The sequence below is a fragment of the Rhinoraja longicauda genome, chromosome 3 (assembly GCF_053455715.1).
Source record: "Rhinoraja longicauda isolate Sanriku21f chromosome 3, sRhiLon1.1, whole genome shotgun sequence".
Lineage (NCBI taxonomy): Eukaryota > Metazoa > Chordata > Chondrichthyes > Rajiformes > Arhynchobatidae > Rhinoraja > Rhinoraja longicauda.
Window position 1 is genome coordinate 100,875,132 of NC_135955.1, and position 23,038 is coordinate 100,898,169.

At 44.4% G+C, this 23,038-nt stretch overlaps 1 protein-coding gene across 1 annotated transcript; it reads right to left on the reverse strand.

Moving 5' to 3' along the window:
- Positions 1-505: 505 nt before the first annotated feature.
- On the reverse strand, positions 506-20,458 carry crhbp (corticotropin releasing hormone binding protein). The gene is made up of 7 exons (XM_078396762.1): positions 20,283-20,458; positions 19,367-19,457; positions 17,626-17,783; positions 12,478-12,688; positions 8,108-8,250; positions 1,868-1,985; positions 506-630 (listed from the first exon to the last, which is right to left on the reverse strand). Exons 1-7 carry the CDS (start codon positions 20,361-20,363, stop codon positions 506-508), a joined length of 927 nt encoding a protein of 308 aa, XP_078252888.1. The 5' UTR covers positions 20,364-20,458.
- Positions 20,459-23,038: the final 2,580 nt, after the last annotated feature.

The following is a 23,038-nucleotide window of genomic DNA, read 5'->3' on the forward strand; positions in this document are numbered from 1 at the left end:
ACCTCTGGGCCTTACTCACCCAGACCAGACCAGGATGGTGGGTGTATGGAACGAGCTTCTGGAGGAGGCAGTTGAGACAGGTACTGTCGCAAAGTTTAAGAAACATTTAGACAGGTACCTAGATAGGACAGGTTTAGAGGGATATGGGCTCAAAGCAGGCAGGTGGGACTAGTGTAGAAGGGACACGTTGGTCAGTGTGGGAAAGTTGCCACGCTGTAAGACTCTATGACTCTACGACCTGCAATGGACCTCAACTTCACGTTATTCTCCGCCAAATCCGCCCAGTCTGAAGAAAGGTCCCGACCTGAAACCTCACCTATCCCTGTGCTCCGGAAATGCTACCTGCATTGCTGAGTTACCCCAGCACTTTGTGTCTTTTTTGATAAACCAGCATTGGCAGTTCCTTGTTTCACCATATTACCGAGTTTACGATCATTGAAAGAAAACAAGAATGTCCACTGTTTGCAGCAGAGAAAGGGAATAAGGGCATTGCTGTTCATTATCTTTATTTACACTTTTTCTCCAACTCAAGCTGCTCCAGCTGCCGATACTCGAAGGTCAGACGGTTTGTTTGTCTGCCGCTGGAAATGATGCGCACCACCGTGTTCTCACAGCCGATCTTCATTGGTGCTGCAGAGAAAGATTGTTCCTAAGTTCATCAGAATTAGAATTAGGCCATTTGGCCCATCAAGTCCACTCCACCATTCAATCACGGCTGATCTATCTTTCCCTCTCAACCCCATTCTCCCATCTTCGCCCTATATTCCCATTGTTAACTGTAATTCAAAGAAAGGACGTTGAACAGGCATGTCAAAGGAATGGAAGTGTGTACAGATTTGAAAGAATTGGACGACAGGCCGAACAATAAAAGGAAACAAAGTGCTGGAGTGGCTCAGCGGGTCAGGCAGCATCTCTGGAAAACATGGATAGGTGATGTTTATGGTCAAGACCCAGAACGTCACCTGTCCATGTTCTCCAGAAGTGCTGCCTGACCTGCTGAGATATCCCAGCACTTTGCGTCCTTTTGCGTAAACAGGACCTGCTTCCTCAAAGGACTCCACCACCGTGTCAGCGCCCACCAACAATCACCCGAACTTAGGACTGAGATGAGGAAAAACTTTTTCAGCCAGAGAGTTGTGAATCTGTGGAATTCTCAGCCACAGAAGGCAGTGGAGGCCAATTCACTGGATGTTTTCAAGAGAGAGTTAGATTTTGCTCTTAGGGCTAAAGGAATCAAGGGATATGGGGAGAAAGCAGGAATGGGGTACTGATTTTGGATGATCAGCCATGATTATATTGAATGGCGGTGCTGGCTCGAAGGGCCGAATGGCCTACTCTTGCACCTATTTTCTGTGTTTCTATGTCACAGGGGGAAGGTAGAAACACCATCACTGAGTTACTCCAGCACTTTATGTCTTCCTCCCTCTCCATCTAAGAACTTTTTTAGTTTAGTTAGAGGTACAGCATAGAAACAGGCCTTTCGGCCCACCGAGTCCACGCTGACCACCGATCACCTCTCACACTACCACTATCCTACACACACTGGGGACAATTTACAATTTTTCGAAGCCACTTAGCTTACAAACCCACTCCCACACTCCAAAGACGTACAGGTTTGTAGGTTAATTGGCTGGGCAAATGTAAAAATTGTCCCTAGTGGGTGTAGGATAGTGTACGTCTTTGGAGTGTGGGAGGAAACCGAAGCACCCGGAGAAAACCCACGCGGTCACAAGGAGAACATGCAAACTCCGTACACGCAGCGCCAGTAGTCGGGATCGAACCCGGGTCTCTGGCGCTGTAAGGCAGCAATTCTACCGCTGTGCCACCGTGCCGCCCCTGTTGGATTTACAGAATGAACTTCTCTGACCTGATTCACTGAACGAATGGCAAATTTCAGCCATTGGAAGCATCCTGCTGGGGTCCAATGTATTTCCTCCCAAAAGCTGCACAAAATCAGTTGCTCCACCACAGTTCTTAACGGGTGTCTAAAAGGAAATGCACAGTGAAATCCATGAAGCTTTTCCATTTGCAATATTCCAGAACAGATATAACACAAAACAGAAGAAAATAGTGCACCCAAGAGCCACGTGCCCCAGAAGACATTGGCAAATCAGTCTGGCTTAATTTTCAGAAGTCCTTTTGATAATGAATGAATGATGAATGAATGAATGATACTTTATTGTCGCATGTGACATGCCACAGTTAGATTCGTTGTCTTGCATATGCAAGGTAAGCAAAGAGTCGCCACATACAGGGCATGACAAAGTTGCAAAGTATTTCATTTTGGTGCCACACGTGAGACTACTAAACAAGATAGGTGCCTGTGGTATTAGAGGCATGGTACTAGCATTGGCTAACTAGCAGAATGCAAACAGTGGGATAAAGGGGGTCATTTCTGGTTGGGGGCCGGTGACTACTGGTTTTCCACAGCGGTCAGTGTTGGGTCTGGTACGTTATATGTGAATGATCTGGATGGTGGCAGTGAAGACTTTGAGGCCATGTTTTGTATGATATGAAGATAGGTGGAGGGGTTGGCGTGTTGAGGAAGTATGGAGTCTTCAGAAGGACTTGGACAAGTTGGGAGAATGGGCAGAGAAGTGGTAAATGTAATGCTAAAGTGCTAAGGGTCGCAAGGTTTTCTGTCATGCACTTAAGTAGAAGGAGTAAAGACATAGGCTACTTTCTAAACGGGGAGAAGATTTGGAAATCGGAGATGCAAGGGGACTTGGGAATGCTGGTGAAGAATTCCCAAAAGGTTAATTTGCAGATTGAGGCAGTGGTAAGGAAGGCAAATGCAATGCTAGCATTCATTTCCAGGGGACTAGAATATAAAAACAAGGATGGAATGCTGAGGCTTTATAAGGCACTGGTGAGGCCACATTTAGAATATTAGTAAGCAGTTTTGAGCTCCTTATCTGAGGAGGAATTTGCTGGTATTGAAGAGGGTCCAGAGGAAGATTACGAGAATGATCCCAGGGATGATTGGGTTAACGTATGAGGAGCATTTGATGGCACTTGCTGGATGAGAGGGGGTTGCATTGAAACCTACCTGATAATGAAATGCTTGAATAGAGTGGATATGGAAGGCATATTTCCAGTAATTAAACCGTCTAGAACCAGAGGGCACAACCTCAGAATAAAAGAACATACCTTTAGAATGGAGATGTGGAGTAATTTCTTTAGCCAAAGGGGTGAATCTGTGGCATTCATTGCCACAGAAGCTGTGGAGGCCAAGCCAATGGGTATTTTTAAAGCAGAATTGATATGTTCTTGATTAGTAAGGGGTCAAAGATTATGGGGAGTAAGCAGCAGAATGGGGTTGAGAAGGAAAAATAGATCAGCCATGATTGAATGACCGAGTAGGCTCGATGGGCTAAATGGCCTAATTTTACTCCCATGTCTTATGGCCTTATGGTCTTATAACTGAAACTATGAAGTCTAGCTGAAATATGTTGGCTAATACTGATATCCTGTTGGCTCGAGAAACCTGTCAGCTTCTTCAGGTGAGGCTGTCGTGAATTATACAAGTCAAGCTTCACATTAAAGCCCACAGGATATAACTCGGAAACAAGATCCAAATGTCAAATCTGTCAGAAGATTTGCGACATTTCTGCAGGAGGTTCATGTTCAATTTTCTGAACATTGAGGTGTGACCCTCCTCGGGGAACAGGGAAAGAATCTTCACATCTCCACTCTCTGCCTCAAAAGTACTGTCTCTGTTCTTCCAGTCATGCGAGACGGCTTAAACAAACGTGAAGCTGGTTTTGGCTTTATCATATCATATCATATATATACAGCCAGAAACAGGCCTTTTCGGCCCTCCAAGTCCGTGCCGCCCAGTGATCCCCGTACATTAACACTATCCTACACCCACTAGGGACAATTTTTTTAAACATTTTACCCGCCAATTAACCTACATACCTGTACGTCTTTGGAGTGTGGGAGGAAACCGAAGATCTCGGGGAAAACCCACGCAGGTCACGGGGAGAACGTACAAACTCCTTACAGTGCAGCACCCGTAGTCAGGATCGAACCTGAGTCTCCGGCGCTGCATTCGCTGTAAAGCAGCAACTCTACCGCTGCGCTACCGTGACGCTTTGCAGCGTCACGAACTGTGAAGTGTGATTCAGGCTTCAACTCGGGGCGGCACGGTGGCACAGCAGTAGATTGGCTGCCTCACAGCCCCAGAGACCCGGGTTCGATCCTGACTATGGGTGCTGTCTGTATGGAGTTTGTATGTTCTCCCTGTGACCGCGTGGGTTTTCTCCAGGTGCTCCGGTTTCCTCCCACGCTCCAAAGACGTACAGGTTTTAGGTTAATTGGCTTCAGTGATATTGCAAATTGTGTCCCTAGTGTGTAGGATAGTGCCAGTGTACAGAGATCGCTGGTCAGCGGGATCTCAGGTGGGCAGAAGGGCCTGTTTCTGTGCCTGTATCTCTAAAGCCTGAATTCAGTTTATCAAAGTGCTGCAAGATCACCTCCATGCGGCTGTCAAGCTGTTGAGGCATCTTGACAGCTGAGGCATAATTCAAAGATGAAATTTTAAATTATTTTGTATCTGATGGCCAGCCAACATTAGATGCTGATGAGTTTTCCACATGCATGTGGAATCATGTGATCAGAAACGAATTTTCAATGGTTAAAGAGCAACACCGTACCTAATGGGTAGAAAGGAACTGCAGATACTGGTATATATCGAAGAAGAACACTAAGTGCTGGAGCAACTCAGCCGGTCCCCATCACCATCACTCCAAAATTTAGAGTTCTAGCGTGAACAATGACTGCAAACAGATTCGGCAAAATAACTCATGGTGCCATAAAGACATATAGCATGGGAACAGGTCTTTCAGCCCACCTTGTCCATACCAACAAAATTGGTATTCTGAGCTCGTTCCATTGCCTGAATTTGGACTACATCCCTGTAAATCTTTCCTTTCCATATATCTGACCAAATGTATTTTAAAAATTGCAATTGTATTTGCCTCTCCTGTAGTTTTCTCTGTTAGTTCATTCCAGATACGGTCAACCCTCTAAGTGGAAAAAGGTTTCAACCTGAGATACCTCTTAAATCTCTCTCATCTCACCTATTCCCTTTAGACTTTAGAGATACTGCATGGAAACAGGCCCTTTGGCCCAATGAGACAGCTCCGACTAGCGATCATTCCCTACACGAGCACTATCCTACACACCAGGGACAATTTACAATTTATCGAAGCCAATTAACCTACAAACGTGCATGGTCTTTGGAGTGTGGGAGGAAATCGGAGCACCCAGAGAGAACCCATGTGGTCACAGGGAGAACGTACAAACTCTGATTTACAATTTTTTTTTAATTTTAAGAAAATATATTCTTGCTATTCTTGTTACTCAGCGGGTCAGGCAGCATCTCTGGGGAAAAATGATGGGTGACGTTTCGGGTCGGGACGTTATATCCTTTGATTTGTAAGCATCCAATATCTGAAGAAGGGTCTCGACAAGAAACGTCACCCATTCCTTCTCTCCAGAGAAGCTGCCTGACCCGCTGAGTTACTCCAGCATTTTGTGTCTATCCTCAGGATAAGCGATGTGTGTTAAAATAGTAGAATCAGAAAGGGGATAGTGACTATGAAGCTGATCGGTATCGGAACATTTTGGGTGAAGGTCTCGACTCGAAATGTCACACATTCCTTCTCTCCAGAGATGCTGCCTGTCCCGTTGAGCTTCGCCAGCATTTTGTGTCTATATCTTCGGAACATTTTGGATAGCAGCCATGGGGGGTGGTTTGGAAGAAAACCGGACCATGCCAATGTGTCTATCTGGTGCATGATTCATAGCTGCTCGCAGAATATTCTGATAATGGAGGAATGCTGATGCCTTTGTGAAATCTGTTATGGGTTAGTTAGTGTAAAGAGACAACGCGGAAAAAACTGTATAAAAGGTCACACAAAACTCTGTTTGGGGAACAATCTAATTTAACTGTTGCCAATGGCCTTCGAATCAGGCGGTCTTTAATAAAGTATAGCCTTGATTGCCTTACCCGATCTTTGTGGTGGGTTTTAACGTTTTCTTCAACATGTGTCACATATCAATCACCTTTATTTCTTCCAGAAGGAGTGACAGATTTTAAAGGCAATTACGGCCAAACCGAGGATATTTCTAAACCCTGGGCCTATGCTTTGCAAAATCGGGAATAAAGTGACTTGAATTTACACTCATTGTCTAATGTAAATGCCAGTTTCAATCTGTGACTTGGACAGGTTGTGTGAGTGGGCGGATACATTTTAATGTGGATAAGTGTGAGGTTATCCACTTTGGTGGTAATAATAAGAAGGCAGATTATTATCTGAATGGTGTCAAGTTAGGAAAAGGGGACATACAACGAGATCTGGGTGTCCTAGTGCATCAGTCACTGAAAGGAAGCATGCAGGTACAGCAGGCAGTGAAGAAAGCCAATGGAATGTTGGCCTTCATAACAAGAGGAGCTGAGTATAGGAGCAAAGAGGCCCTTCTGCAGTTGTACAGGGCCCTAGTGAGACCGCACCTGGAGTACTGTGTGCAGTTTTGGTCTCCAAATTTGAGGAAGGATATTCTTGCTATTGAGGGCATGCAGCGTAGGTTTACTAGGTTAATTCCCGGAATGGCGGGACTGTCATATGTTGAAAGACTGGAGCGGCTAGGCTTGTATATACTGGAATTTAGAAGGATGAGAGGGGATCTTATCGAAACATATAAGATTATTAAGGGGTTGGACACGTTAGAGGCAGGAAACATGTTCCCAATGTTGGGGGAGTCCAGAACAAGGGGCCACAGTTTAAGAATAAGGGGTAGGCCATTTAGAATGGAGATGAGGAAAAACTTTTTCAGTCAGAGAGTTGTAAATCTGTGGAATTCTCTACCTCAGAAGGCAGTGGAGGCCAATTCTCTGAATGCATTCAAGAGAGAGCTAGATAGAGCTCTTAAGGATAGTGGAGTCAGGGGATATAGGGAGAAGGCAGGAACGGGGTACTGATTGAGAATGATCAGCCGTGATCACATTGAATGGCGGTGCTTGCTCGAAGGGCTGAATGGCCTACTCCTGCACCTATTGTCTATTGCTATTCTGATCAGGCAAAGGAAGCTTTATAACCAGTGTAGGGAAGAACTGCAGAAGCTCGTTTAAATGAAAGATAGACACAAAATGCTGGAGTAACTCAGCGGGACAGGCAGTGTCCGTGGAGAGAAGGAATGGGTGATGTTTCCAGTCGAGACCCTTCTTCTGTTAGCCTGACAGAGCCTCTCCCCAGAGAGCTGGGTTCAATCCTGACCTCGGGTGCTGTCTGCGTGGAATTTGCACGTTCTATCTGTGACCACGTAGGTTTCTTCCAGGTGCTCCTTTTCCCTCCCCATCCCAAAGACATGCGACATTGTAAGTTAATTGCCCTATGTAAAATTGCACTTCATGTTTAGGGAGTGGATACCAAAATACGATAACATAAAACCTGTGTGTAACGGTGATCGATGGTCGGCGTGGACCCGGTGGGCCCAAGGACCTGTTTCCATGTGGTATCTCAAAGCTAAGCTAAACTCGACTAAACCCAGGAATGAGTAGGTTAACCTATGATGAGCATTTGTCGGCACTGGGCCTGTACTCGCTGGAGTTTAGAAGAATGAGAGGGGACCTCCTTGAAACATACAGAATAGTGAAAGGCTTGTATATTTGGATGTGGAGAAGATGTTTCCACTAATGGGAGAGGTCATAGCCTCGGAATTAAAGGACGTTCTTTTAGGAAGGAGATGAGGAGAAAATTCTTTAGTACAGATGTCAGAGATGTCAGATGGGGAGAAGGCAGGAGAATGGGGTTTGGAGGGAGAGATAGATCGGCCATGATTGAATGGTGGAGTAGACTTGATGGGCCGAATGGCCTCATTCTACTCCTATCACATGACCTAATGACTAAACCCCTCCTTTAATTTTTTTCATGTATTTGCTCTTATCGTTAAAATATACTGAGGGGCAGGATTAATCTGATCTTGTAGAATCCAGCAGTATGTTTTTTAATTAACAAAAATTATTTATACGCTAATTTCTCATACGTTAAATAATATGACATTTCAACCGAACTGGAGGTGCTTTGTGAATAATATTTACCGTCACATCAGTGGAGGGTCCCAGAATCATATTCAAGATTCTGATCTCCGTTGGGTAAATGATGGAATAGCTGCAGTTTCTCTGCTCATGTGGAATGACCATTGTGAATCTTCCTTCAGAATTCTGGGAAATTATGTTGCAAGCTTTGAAGATAAACAAACAAGAGCCAGAATAACATTATTGCTTCGGTTTGATGAAAGGAGAAACAATTCTCATAATATATTTCTTCAGCTTTACATTCAAATTGATAAATGGAAGTATAATGATTTAAAGGCTTCGCACATTAAACTGTAAAAGTTGTTTTAACTCAAACAGATGGCACATAACTGAAAGACTACATATTACTTCTAAACTACAACGGCCTTCGTGGTTAATTTACGTACAGACATTATTTTAGCAATAAGACTTGGCTTTCAGGTGGCATTATGAAGATTTAAGCACTAGTCATTCCCAGATCAGAGATCATCATCACATGGGCTTGAAAATAATCCTGGCTGTTTTTCAAATTCAGGCAAATTAATGCAGCACTGGAAGCATGCAGTCAAAGCAAGAGCCTCAACAATTAGCTGGTTGTGAGATTCAGCTGTATATTAACAGTGAATTGTCACTGGTCCAAGATTCCTCATCAGTTCAGTCAATGGGAGGCATCAGTTTTGATCCACCTGCTTTGTTATGGTGAACTAATTTCCAAAATGTATCTGTATATAAAGCCATGTTTATTACCAGAATCTAATGTCCCACCCCGGTCATTCCTTCTTCTCCCTGCTCCTATTCTGAGGAAGATACAAAAGATTGGAAGTGTGCACCACCACTCAGTCTGAAGAAGTGTCTCGACCCGAAACGTCACCCATTCCGTCTCTCCTGAGATGCTGCCTGACCTGCTGAGTTACTCCAGCATTTTGTGAATAAATACCTTCGATTTGTACCAGCATCTGGAGTTATTTTCTTATACCACTCAGGAACAACTTCTTTCCCTCGATTACACACAAAATGCTGGAGTAACTCAGCGGGACAGGCAGCATCTCTGGAGAGAAGGAATGGGTGATGTTTTCTGTCCTTCGGGCAGTCTGAAGAAGAGACCCTTCTTCAGACTGCCCGACGACCCAAAACCTCACCCATTCCTTCTCTCCAGAGATGCTGCCTGTCCCACTGAGTTACTCCAGTGTTTTGCGTCTATCTTCGGTTTAAACCAGCATCTGCAGTTCCTTCCCACGCACTGCTCTTTCCCTCTGCTGTCAGGCTTCTGAGCGGTCCTTCCATAGGCCATGGTACACTCCGATTCACCTCTACCCCATTGCGGACATTGGACTTTGAAACTGACGCGCTACAATGCTGTGAACTATATTCCACATCTTCCCCTTTGCTCTATCTATTGTACTTGAGTTTGACCTGATTGTATTTATATATGGTATGTCTGATCTGTATTGATAGCATGCAAAACAAAGCTTTTCACTGTACTTTGGTACAGATGACATTAATAAACCTAGATGTACTGTACTAGATTTAGAATGATCAAACAGGATGTTAAAACTCTGTAAGGGAGCTGCCTTGACTGAAGTTTGGAGTAGATAATAGGATGTCTCAGAACTGGACGCTAATAATATGGCAATGCCTGGACAAGTTGCCCCATTGACATGTTGTTGTACTTGGTGCTTGTTCTATACCGCAAAAACGGGGACCAAATTTCTACATTCTTCTCTCTGGATTTGAATTATAATTATTTACATATTTTTAAATGGAAGAATGCTTTTGCAATGCTTTTTTATATCACACAACATCCCAAAATGCTATCTGCCCAGTTAACATTTTTAGATGAGGAGAAATTTGACAATATAGATGAGGAGAAATTTCTTTAGTCAGAGGGTGGTGAACCTGTGGAATTCTTTGCCACAGAAAGGTGTGGCGACCAAGTCAGTGGATATTTTTAAGGCAGAGATAGGTAGATTCTTGATTAGTGCAGGTGTCAGAGGTTACGGGCAGAAAGCAGGAGAATGGGGTTAGGAGGGAGAGATAGATCAGCCATGATTGAATGGCGGAGTAGACTTGATGGGCCGATAGGCCTTATTCTACTCCTAATACATATGACCTCATGACATTTTTGTCACTGTTGCAAAGTAGCAGACATGGCTGTTAATTCACACGTAGAACCACAGAATGGCGACAGCAACGAGTGAATCCCTTTGGCCAGATTAGGGACGACTGGGTCCATGTGAGATCGATCCACTCACATGAGCAGATTTCAAGAAGGATAGCACCCCTTACAATACCGCACCTCCCTCAGTCCTTCACCACTATTTCCAGCCTAGATTATGACCGTCCATTTTGTTCAAACAATCTTACTTGGATAACTCAGCGAGACTGAGTAAATATTACAACCGGGACAAAATCGGGGTGGCACGTTGGCGCAGCGGTAGAGTTGCTGCCTTAGTGAATGCAGCGCCGAAGACTCAGGTTCGATCCTGACTACTGGCGCCGTCTGTACGGAGTTTGTACGTTCTCCCTGTGACCTGCGTGAGTTTTCTCCGAGATCTTCGGTTTCCTCCCACACTCCAAAGATGTACAGGTATGTAGGTTAATTGACTGGGTAAATGTAAAAATTGTCCCTAGTGTGTGTAGGATAGTGTTAGTGTGCGGGGATCGCTGGGCCGAAGAGCCTGTTTCTGCGCTGTATCTCTAAATCTAAATCTAAATCTAAAAAAAACTAACATGGAAAAACCAAGGGGAAGATTTGCTAAAGTGCAAACATTATAAACAAATGTTACGGTTCATTTGAACATTTTCTGAATTTTCTATAAGGATTCAAGCTTTAGCATCTTTGCTGCAAAATATTATATCATACGTTTGTAGAAACATTGATTCATTGGATTCTGGTGATCTAATTTCATAATTGAATCTGCATCAAATAGCTATTCATTATCAGAATCTAATGGATTTAGAATGATCAAACATTACATGTGGGGATATTTTTAAAGCTCCCAGTGGTTGCACTAGCGATATTAATCAAATAATGCCTTTTAGTTGATTTATGGCATATGGCTAGAATCTCGCTGCTACAATTTTTCATAGTGATGCATCATATTTATTCAATGAAACAAAGCCATCTCTCATTTTTACATGTTTGCCTTTTTATGCGTGAAATATTCACAAAATAATATTATTTCTTCCATCAAACATTTGGGGCTGTACGGTGGCGCACGGATAGAGCTGCCGTACAGCGCCAGAGACACGAGTTCAATCCTGACTACGGGTGCTGTCAGTACGGAGTTTGCATGTTTTCCCTGTGACTGTATGGGTTTCTTTCGGGTGTTCCAGTTTCCTCCCACACTCCAAAGATGTACAGGTTTGTCGGTTAATTGGCTCCATAACATTATCCCAAGTGTGTACGATAGTGCTAGTGTACGGGATGATCACTGGTTGGCACGGACTCGGTGGACTGTAGGCCCTGTTTCCATGCTGTATCTCTAAAGTCTAAAGTCCAACACATTTTCACACATTATAGTGATACAAATGCAAGTTAGGTTTCGTGATCGGTAGTGGGCACTATGATGTGGGTCATAGGTAACCCAGGAGTACAAAACTGGAGATGGCTGCTGTCTTTAAATCTGGTGATGGACTTTTCTCAAGAGTCATTGGACAATAGACAATAGGTGCAGGAGTAGGCCATTCGGCCCTTTGAGCCAGCACCACCATTCAATGTGATCATGGCTGATCATTCTCAATCAGTACCCTGTTCCTGCCTTCTCCCTATACCCCCTGACTCCGCTATCCTTAAGAGCTCTATCTAGCTCTCTCTTGAAAGCATTCAGAGAATTGGCCTCCACTGCCTTCTGAGGCAGAGAATTCCACAGATTTACAACTCTCTGACTGAAAAAGTTTTTCCTAATCTCCGTTCTAAATGGCCTGCCCTTTATTCTTAAACTGTAGCCCCTGGTTCTGGACTCCCCCAACATTGGGAACATGTAGAGTTGATGCCCTACAGTGTTTACAGCACTTGCAGCGCCAGAGACCCGAGTTCGATCCTGACTACAGGTGCTGACTGTACGGAGTTTGTACGTTCTCCTCGTGATGCATGGGTTTTCTCTGAGATCTTCAGTTTCCTCCCACACTCCAAAAACGTACAGGTTTGTAGGTTAATTGACTTGGTATAAATGTAAATTGTCCTTAGTGTGTGTAGGATAGCATTAATATGCAGGGATCGCTGTCCGGCACGGACTCGGTGGGCTGAAGGACCTGTTTCCACGCTGTATCTGTAAAGTAAACTAAACTGCTCAAAGCCACCATGGTGGTATACTATTACCAAAAAAAAAATTCAAAACAGAATAAAAATCATGCAAGGTTATGCCTTGGGCGTAATTCCTTCTTGTACTTACGGAAAGGATTAATCGAGTGCCTGATTGTCAAAGAAAATCCATTTCCAATCTTGTGAATTCGAAAAACGATCATTGCAACATTTTGTGAAGACCTGATTGTTGGGCTCAAGTTGCTGCCTTGACAAAAGTCAACATAGCGTTCCGAGATGGGGAGAGCATGATCCATTATGCTTGGGAACACGTCCCCCTTCAACATCCAGCCATCAAAGACCTATGCATCAACACAATGTAATTTAGAAGCACAAGAGGAAGAATGTTTCTATCCTTAGGGCTCTTAGTTACATAGTCGCTGTTGTAATGCAGGACACGACAGGAAGAAAATATCAGAAATAGAGTAATAGGATGGGGCAAAATGTATTTAAAAACTCATACTGTATTCTGCATCCTGGTAGTCTTCTCTTTGCTCTGTACTCATGTATAGATTTATTCATGTATAGTATCTTTGTTTAGTTTAGTTTAGTTTATTACTAGACCAAGTTGTCCCTTTAGGCCCAAACCTCTCCTGTATTGGTGCAGCACCCTCCCCTCCCCCCCTCCCTCACCCTCCCCCCCTCCCTCCCTAGGAGATAGATTTAAACTTTAAAATGTGAATAACTTTAAAAATATAACACCAATTTCCATGAAACTTCTTCCATTAGCACCAAAGGGACAACGGTGAGTAAGGAGGGCCTACAATTGTTGCGCTATCATGTACCGTTTTGGCTGTAGTTCAGGAACAAACAAACAAACAAATGAGAGTTTTAGAATATAGATTGTCACATAGAGTTATAGAATCATACAGCATTGAAACAGACCCTTCAGCCCAACTTGCTCACACCGACCAACATGTCCCATCTACACGAGTCCCACCTGCCTACGTTTGGCCCATATCCCTCTAAACCTGTCCCATCCATTTCACTGTATCTTAGTTTAGTTTAGTTAATTATTGTTACATGTACCGAGATACGGTGATTGGGTTTTATTTGCTTGCTATCCAATCAAGAAAAAGACTAAAGATAGGCACAAAAAGCTGGAGTAACTCAGCGGGACAGACAGCATCTCGGGAGAGAAGGAATGGGCGACGTTTCGTGTCGAGACCCTTCTTCAGACCATACATGAATGCAATCAAGCTGTCCACAGAACAAAGACAAAAAGATAGTGCCCAAGACAACAATAAAGCATAACACAAACACAAGATATTTGAATTAAGCAGATTTATAGCAAGCACAACCAGCCAGCAGCATGTGAAGAGAAATAACTACTTCACTTTTGTTTCCAATTTGTGGAACAGGCTTTACTTAATTTCTAATATTTGCTGTTTAAAAGTGCATTCAGAAACAGCAAATAATGCAAAGTTCATGATGCATGAATTCACCTACATCTGATTTATTTGTAATATCTATTGCAAGTCTGTGTTACTCGATAGGTTTTACAGTTTTTATTCCTTCTCTGATAATCACCACTTTCCCCATTCCTAGTCCAGCACTCTCTTTTTCTCATAGATTGTTGGAGAAAAGGCAATGGAGAGAGAGAGAAAAGAGAGAGAGAGAGAGCAAGAGATAGAGAGAGTGAGAGAGCAAGAGAGAGAGAGAAAGGGAGAGGGAGAGCGAGACAGAGAGAGAGGGAGAGAGCAAGAGAGTGTGAGCAAGAGAGAGAGAGGGAGAGTAATTTATACCGATTAGCTAATTAATTTATTGCATCGTATGGAAGTCGCATTCCCAATCTCGTTGTACCCCCTGTACAATGACAATACAGATATATTGTATCGTATTGTATTGTAAGCAAGAAAGAGAGAGCATGAGACAGAGAGAGAGAGAGAGAGCAAGAGAGAGCGAGAGCAAGATAGAGAGAGCGAGAGAGAGTGAGAGACAGAGCAAGAGGTAGAGAGCGGGAGGCAGAGCGAGAGAGAGAAAGATGCTTAAATCAATCTTTGCTGCTTTTATTTTCTGCCAGCCTCATTCAGTATCCATTTTCTTCAAATCACTGTGCTTCCATTTGTCTTCCCCTTGTTATCTTTCAACAGCACCTTTCAGATCTGCAATTTCCACTGACAAAAGGGAAGGGCAACACATGCATGCCAACACCATCACTCCTAATTTTCTCTCTATGTCAGTGACACCAGCCTGATCTGGACAAATATAACCAAACCATTATTACTGCTTTGTCAGAATCTTGCTCCTGCCAGCTTGACTGCTGATAAAAGTTCACAATGGCATAAATAAAATAGTAAGGCATTAATAATGAGGATAGACACAAAACGCTGGAGTAACTCAGTGGGACAGGCAGCATCCCTGGAGAGAAGGAATGGGTGACGTTTCAGGCCGAGACCCTTCTTCAGACTGGTTAGAGGTAAGGGAAACAAGAGATGTAGATGGTGATGTGGAGAGATAAAGAACAATGAATGAAAGATATGCAAAAAAAGTAACCACGATAAAGGAAACAGGCCATTGTAAGCTGTTTGTTGGGTGAAAATGAGAAGCTAGTGCGACTTGGGTGGGGGAGGGATGGAGAGAGAGGGAATGCCAGGGCTACCTGAAGTGAGAGAAATCAATATTCATACCACTGGGCTGCAAGCTGCCCAAGCGAAATATGAGATGCTGTTTCTCCAATATGTGTGTTGACCTCACTCTGACAATGGAGGAGACCGAGGCCAGAAAGGTCTGTGTAGGAATGGGAAGGAGAATTAAAGTGTCCAGCAACCAGGAGATCAGGTTGGTTCAGACGAGCTGGGCGAAGGTGTTCTGCGAGACGATCGCCCTGTCTGTGTTTGGTTTCGCCGATGTATAAGAGTCCACATCTTTTTATTCACAAAATGCTGGAGTAACTCAGCAGGTCAGGCAGCATCTCGGGAGAGAAGGAATGGGTGACGTTTCGGGTCGAGACCCTTCCTCAGACTGAGTCCACATCTTAATGGATACAGTAGATGAGGTTGACATAAGAAAAGCAGGTTTGGATTCTAAAGGTGAAATGCACATATTCTTTCCGGCAACCACAAATTATTACAAAGTCTCATAAAAAAAGTGTCATGGAGGCATGCAGCGTGGAAACAGGCCCTTCGGCACAACCTGCCCACACCAGCCGACATGTCCCCTCTACACTAGTCCGTTTGGCCCACATCCCTCTAAACCTGTCCGCTCCATGTACCTGTCTAAATGTTTCTTAAACTTTGCAATAGTACTTACCTCTTCCAGCGGCTTGTTTCACACACCCACCACTCTGTGAAAACGTTACCCCTCAGACTCCTATTAAATCTTGTCCCCCTCACCTTAAACCATTGCCCTCTGGTTCTTGATTCCCCTACTCGGGGCAAAAGATTCCTCTACTCTGGGTTTCTCTATACCCTTTTCAGCTAATAGGAAGAGGCAAAATTAATTTTAAAACTAAAGACACTATTTTCTGCACCCTGGAATTTCTATCTTTGATCTGACAGTTGTGTATGGCATGATTCTACTGATGTATAATATTATCTGATTTAATTGCAAACAAAAGCTTTGCACTGTATCTTAGTTTAGTTTAGTTAATTATTGTCACATGTACCGAGATACAGTGATTGGGTTTTATTTGCTTGCTATCCAGTCAAGCAAAACACTATAACTGAACGAAACTAAGATACAGTGAAAAGCTTTTGTTTGCAATGAATACCTTCAAACTGTCGACAGGACAAAGTAAAAGAGAGTGCTCACGACAACAATAAACAATACTAACAACAAACACTAGATATTTGAATGAAGCAGATATACAGTAAGCACAACCAGTCGGCAGCATGTGAAAGAGGAATAACTACTTCACTTTTGTTTCTAACATGTGGTATTAATAAAATAGTAAGGCATCAATAAGAAAAGCAGGTTTAGATTCTAAACCTGCCCACAACTTCAAGCTCAGCTTGCCCACACCGACCAACATGTCCCATCGACTCGAGTCCCACCTGCCTGTGTTTGGCCCATATCCTGGGATTGATTCCTGGGATGGCAGGACTTTCATATGAAGAAAGACTGGATAGACTCGGCTTGTACTCGCTGGAATTTAGAAGATTGAGGGGGGATCTTACAGAAACTTACAAAATTCTTAAGGGGTTGGACAGGCTAGATGCAGGAAGATTGTTCCCGATGTTAGGGAAGTCCAGAACAAGGGGTCACAGTTTAAGGATAAGGGGGAAGTCTTTTAGGACCGAGATGAGAAAGTTTTTTTTCACACAGAGAGTGGTGAATCTGTGGAATTCTCTGCCACAGAAGGTAGTTGAGGCCAGTTCATTGGCTATATTTAAGAGGGAGTTAGATGTGGCCCTTGTGGCTAAAGGGATCAGGGGGTATGGAGAGAAGGCAAGTATGGGATACTGAGTTGGATGATCAGCCATGATCATATTGAATGGTGGTGCAGGCTCGAAGGGCCGAATGGCCTACTCCTGCACCTATTTTCTATGTTTCTATCCTTTATTTTGTCTTATTTTGATTTTGCATGGATCAGGATTTTGAAAGACAATTAAATAGAGGGGTGGAGAATTTCTATAATAATGGGGGAATAGTAAACAATTACCTGGAGGTAACTTTAACAATGGAGTATTGTGAGATTGTCATTTGAATCGAAAAGAAAATTAGACAAAGAACTTCAACCGATGAGGTGAGAATAGAATTATCGAACATAAAAGATGGTGGCACGGTGGCGTAGCGGTAGAGCTACTGCCTTACAGCGCCAGAGACCCTGGTTCGATCCTGACTACGGGTACATTCTCCCTATGATCTGCGTGAGTTTTCTCGGAGATCTTTGGTTTCCTTCCACACTCCAAAGACGTACGGGTTTGGTATGAATGTAAAACTGTCCCTAGTGTGTGTAGGATAGTGTTAGTGAGCGGGGATCGCTGGTCACTGTGGACTTGGGCCAAAGTGCCTGTTTCCCCTGTATCTCCACACTAAACTAATTAAATTCATCTTTAAATTCATCTAAGGAGTCAAGTAGTACATATTTGATTCTTGATTAGTTAGGGTGCCAGTGGTTGTGGGGCGAAGGAAGGAGAATGGGGTTGAGAGGGAAAGATAGATTGGTCATGACTGAATGGTGGGGTAAACCTGATGGGCTGAATGTGACTAAATTCTTCTCCTAGAGCTTATGAACTTAGGCAATGGCCGTCATTAAAGATTATATATCTCAAATAGTAAGCTTATTTGTCCATACCTTAAGGAAGTCTCCAGCCTGACAGTCTATGTTGACATTATTGTACTCCAAAGAGATAACTTCATCGGGATTGCCCATGAAGAAGATGGCACAGTTGAGCTGTGGTCTATCTGCCCTGAATGAGTACTGTCCTGCGACAATCAGCATGTCAACACATTCTGTGGACAGAAGAAATCAGTTTAGTCTAGACATACAGTGTGGAAACAGGCCCTTTGGCACACTGAATCCATGACGATTATAGATCACTGGTAACCCCTACATTCCCTCCCTCCCTCCCCACCGCCCCACCCTAGACATCCTAATAGTTCCAATGTTCACCTCCCTGTATCCCTCTTTATCACCTCTTCTCCAGCCATCAATGGACCATTACGGGCTCCACCCTTCAGTCTGAAGAAGGGTTCCATCCCGAAACGTCATCCATCCTTTTTCTCCAGAGATGCTGCCTGACCCATTGAGTTACTCCAACACTCTGTGTCTCTTTTTGTAATCTGCAGTCAGTTCCTCGTTCCTATATTCTGAGCCGAGTTATTATTTGTTCCAAGATTAAGTATGGTTTGAGCATCGCCGGTATTGATTTTGTGGATCACAGCTTTGGATTCTGTGCTGGTTTAGTGAACCTGCACAGACAGCTAGGTTTGAGCAAAGCAGGAATGGATGGATAGGATAGGATACATGGATAGGACAGTTTTAGACGGATATGGGACGAATGCAGGCAGGTGGGACTAGTGTAGCTGGGACATGTTGGCCGGCATGGGCAAGTTGGGCCGAAGAGCTTGTTTCCATGCTATATCACTCTATGACTATGACCACAGGTTTAAGGTGAAGGGGAAAGGATTTAACAGGAATCTGAGGGGTAACATTTTCACACAAAGGGTGGTGGGTGTATGGAACAAGCTGCCAGAGGAGGCAGTTGAGGCAGGGACTATCCCAGCATTTAAGAAACAATTAGACAGGTACATGGATTAGACAGGTTTGGAGGGATATGGACCAAACGTGGGCAGGTGGGACTAGTGTAGGTGGGACATGCTGGCCGGTCTGGGCAAGTTGGGCCGAAGGGCCTGTTTCCACGCTGTTTCCACTCTATGACCCCCCAGGACAGAGTGTGTGAATCCAGTTACACTAGTTCTGCCACCAACCGTTAACAACAAAGGAGACACAAGAGACTGCAGATGCCGGAGCCTTGATCCGACTACGAAGTGCTGGAGGAACTCAACGTGTCAGCCAGCATCTGCAGAGGCAATGGGCGACGATGTTTCAGACTTCCAGCACCAGTGCAGCCAAATACACAAACTGTTGCAGTGACTCCAAGCGGGTCTGGCGGCATCTCTGGAGAACATGGATAGATGATGTTTCGGGGTCAGGACTCTTTAGACTGATTGTCGGGAGTGGGAAAGAAACCTGGAAGAAGGTTGTAGGGAGGGTTGGTTGGGCAAAGGCCAGACTGAAATGACACAAGGTGTGAGACAAAAATAATTGAAGAGTTGCAAATTGCGAAGCTAGAGGAAGGAATGTAGGTGGAAGGAGAAGAATAGATCCAGTTTGGAAACATGGAAGGGTGGGGTAGGGGGGGCGAGGGGGGGCCTGTGTGTACTCACCTAAATTTGGAGAGTTCAGTGTCCAGCCCATTAGGTTATAAGCTTCCTTATAAGTGGAATATAAGCAGAATGTTTCTACTAGTACAGCCGCCATTCACAAACAACAAGGCCACACTCACTTACTCACCCAACCCCACAGTACTTACTCAGGCTTTGTCTGTAAATGTTCCCCTGAGGAAGCTCTCGTTTCATCTCCGAACTTAGAAGCCCAAACGGGTCATTGTTTATGCCATTTTGCTTTAAAATATTGGACAGGATGTTAAATGTCAAACATTTGAGAAATCCTTCAAAAGACTAGCCATGCATTATGAACTGTGGTGAAAGTATTAGCAGACATAGAGATGCAGAGTCATAGAGTGATACAGCGTGGAAAGAGACCCTTCAGCCCAACTTGCCCATGCTAACCAAGATGCCCCATCCACACTAGTCCCACCTGCCCGCGTTTGGCCCATACCTGCTTCAGGGACAGTTTCTTCTCAGCTGTTATCAGGCAACTGAACCATCCTACCAACAACTGCAAAGCAGTCCTGGTTTACCTCACTGGAGACCCTAGGACCACCTTTAATCGGACTTTACTGGCTTTATCTTGCACTAAACGGAGTGGGCTTCGTTTTTGCTTGTTCTGTACCGTTTCAAAACTCTAGTTTCCCCCCTCCCCTGACTCTCAGTCTGAAGAAGGGCATTTCTCGACCCGAAACAGTCACCTACTCCTTTTCTCCAGAGACCTTGCCTGACCCGCTGAGTTACTCCAGCACTCTGTGTCTGTCTACAAACCAAAACAAAAAGCCGGCAGGGGAGACGAAATGGGGGGCTTGGTCGGAGAGAGACTGTTAAAGTTACAAATAATGATCGATTCGTCAGCTGCCGATGGAAAACAAATACTGTAAATCAGATTAAGGAATGAAAAAAGAGAGAGAAAAACGGCCGTCAACACAGGTTGAAAAATGTAACCAAGGAAATATAAACAAGGACTAACAAAGACAAATGCGTGGCGGGGGGTGAACAGATGAACGGACGCGGGGAGCCGGTGTGAAGGCGCTGACTGATGGAGGGAGGTCCCACCTCAATGTATCTGCCTTGTCCCTGGAGATCCCCCATCCACAGCAGCGCGATTAGCAGCGGGACCTTCAAAGCAGGAGGCATCTTGTTCTCTCTGTCTCCCGTGTGTCAGCGGCTCGCAGTCAGGACGGGAGCAGTGGAGAGCATGTTTCAAGCCTCCCCGCTTTTATACCGCGCTGGACGCTGTCTGCAAAGCGTGTCGTGGGTAGAAGTCGCTGCGAGCGATCACCAGCGATCCTACCCCCTCCCTCCCCTCCCCTCCCCTCCCATCCCCTCCCTTCCCCTCCCCTCCCATCCCCAGGTTGCGTGAATGGGACTGTGGCACAACACACCACACACACTCGCAATGTTATTAACACTGAGACCCCGGCACAGATAGATATCCATTCGAGACGCTTTCGACACTTGAAGCCATAAAACATTGTGTCCATAGAAACATAGCAAATAGGTTGTTAAAGTCACCTCCAGGTAATTGTTTACTATTCCCCCATTATTATAGAAATTCTCCACCCCTCTATTTAATTGTCTTTCAAAATCCTGATCCATGAAAAATCAAAATAAGACAAAATAGAGGATAGAAACGTAGAAAATAGGTGCAGGAGTAGGCCATTCGGCCCTTCGAGCCTGCACCGCCATTCAATATAATCATGGCTGATCATCCAACTCAGTATCCTGTACCTGCCTTCTCTCCATACCCCCCTGATCCCTTTAGCCACAAGGGCCACATCTAACTCCCTCTTAAATATAGCCAATGAACTGGCCTCAACTATCTTCTGTGGCAGAGAATTCCACAGATTCACCACTCTCTGTGTGAAAAAAAACTTTCTCATCTCGGTCCTAAAAGACTTCCCCCTTATCCTTAAACTGTGACCCCTTGTTCTGGACTTCCCCAACATCGGGAACAATCTTCCTGCATCTAGCCTGTCCAACCCCTTAAGAATTTTGTAAGTTTCTATAAGATCCCCCCTCAATCTTCTAAATTCCAGCGAATACAAGCCAAGTCCAGTCTGAAGAAGGGTCTCGACCCGAAACTCCCCCCCCTCCGCTGAGTTACTCCAGTACTCCAGTAATTTTGTGTCTGTCTTCACTGTGTCCTGAAACTGTCCTCATACAACAGACAAGTCTCTTAAGGGGGGGAGCTGACACAAGTGGCTGAGTAACTCAGCGGGTCAGGCAGCATCTCATGAAGACATGGATGAGTGACGTTCCCATTCGAGACCCTTCAGAAACGTCACCTATCCATGTTCTCCAAATATGCAGCCTGACCCGCCGAGTTACTCCAGGACTCTGTGTTCCACAACTATGTAAATATGTCCTTGGACATTTGTCCCTGGAGAACATGGATAGGTAACGTTTCGGGTGAGGATCCTTCTTTAGTCACTCAATGCTCTCAAATTTTCCATGCTGGTAAAAAAGATTCTGGCTGTCTACCCTATCTACGCCTCTCATAATTGTATATATGTCTATCATGCCTCCCCACAACTCCTGCATTCCAGCAAAAACAATCCAAATATGTCCAACCTCTCCCGAAAGTTAATATCCTCTAATCCAAGCGTCATTCTGGTAATGTTGATTAATGCAGGTGCTGTCCGTACGGAGTTTGCATGTTCTCCCTGCAGACCGCGTGGGTTTTCTCCGGGTGCTCCGGTTTCCTGCCACACTCCAAAGACGTGCAGGTTTATAGGTTAATTGGCTACTGTCAATTGTCCCTGGTGCGTAGAACAGAACTAGTATATTGGTGATCACTGGTCGGCGTGGACCCGGTGGACCGAAGGGTCTGATTCCATGCTGTCACACTTGCCACGCCTCCAGACACTTGAGACTCTTTCCACGCGCCTCCCCTGAGCTATTAGGAGATACACCTGCTTTTAATCTGCACCCCTAATCTATCACTTGGTATAAATACCTGAGATCATCACCAATTGAGTGCTAACCAAAGATAATAGAGCAGAGCAAGATAGACCACTCGACCCTAAAAAACGTAGTACGCCATGGCGCCATTTTAGTAGGCAGAAACTTGCAGAACCATTTAAAAAGAAAAATAACCAAAATCTGTGAATTGATAGATGAGATATATTCTGCATTTTTATGGTATCATCACACATACTGTTCCCCCAAAACACTGATTACACTGCGAGAGGCATAGCGAATGGTGGGTTTTGCCTACTAAAATGGCGGACGTTACGCTCCTTTGCGTACTACACTTCAGTAAAGGCGATTTCAACGGAGTGGTTCATCTTGCTCCTCTAGTATCTTTGGTGCTAACTAATCAGTTCTGAGTTCTGTCGGTTCGATAGCAGTTCTGAGTTCTGTCGGTTCGATAGCAGTTCTGAGTTCTGTCGGTTCAATAGCCGTTCCGAGTTCTGTCAGTTCCAGGTCTACATCTTTTGGTTCCATTCGCGTTTGGATTTGGGGTTTTCTTCAGGACTTCTCGGTGAGCCTGCATTCGAGTCCTTTCCATTTCTGAGCCTTCTGACAAACGCTGTATCTCGAAACTAAAACTAAGCAGAGACCATACAACCAACTTGGACTGTTTTCTCTGGTGCATCAGAAGCTGAGAGGAGAGCTGATAGACGTATATGAAATGATGGGATACATAGTTATGATTTGCATTTACATTTGATAGAATATCAAATAGGAGAGGGCATATCTTTAAGATGAGAGGTATGAGGGTGGTGATGTCTGGAATGTGCTGTCACAGGAGGTTTTGAATGTAGATCTGAAAGTGGCATTTAAGAAACTTAGATAAGCGCATTAAT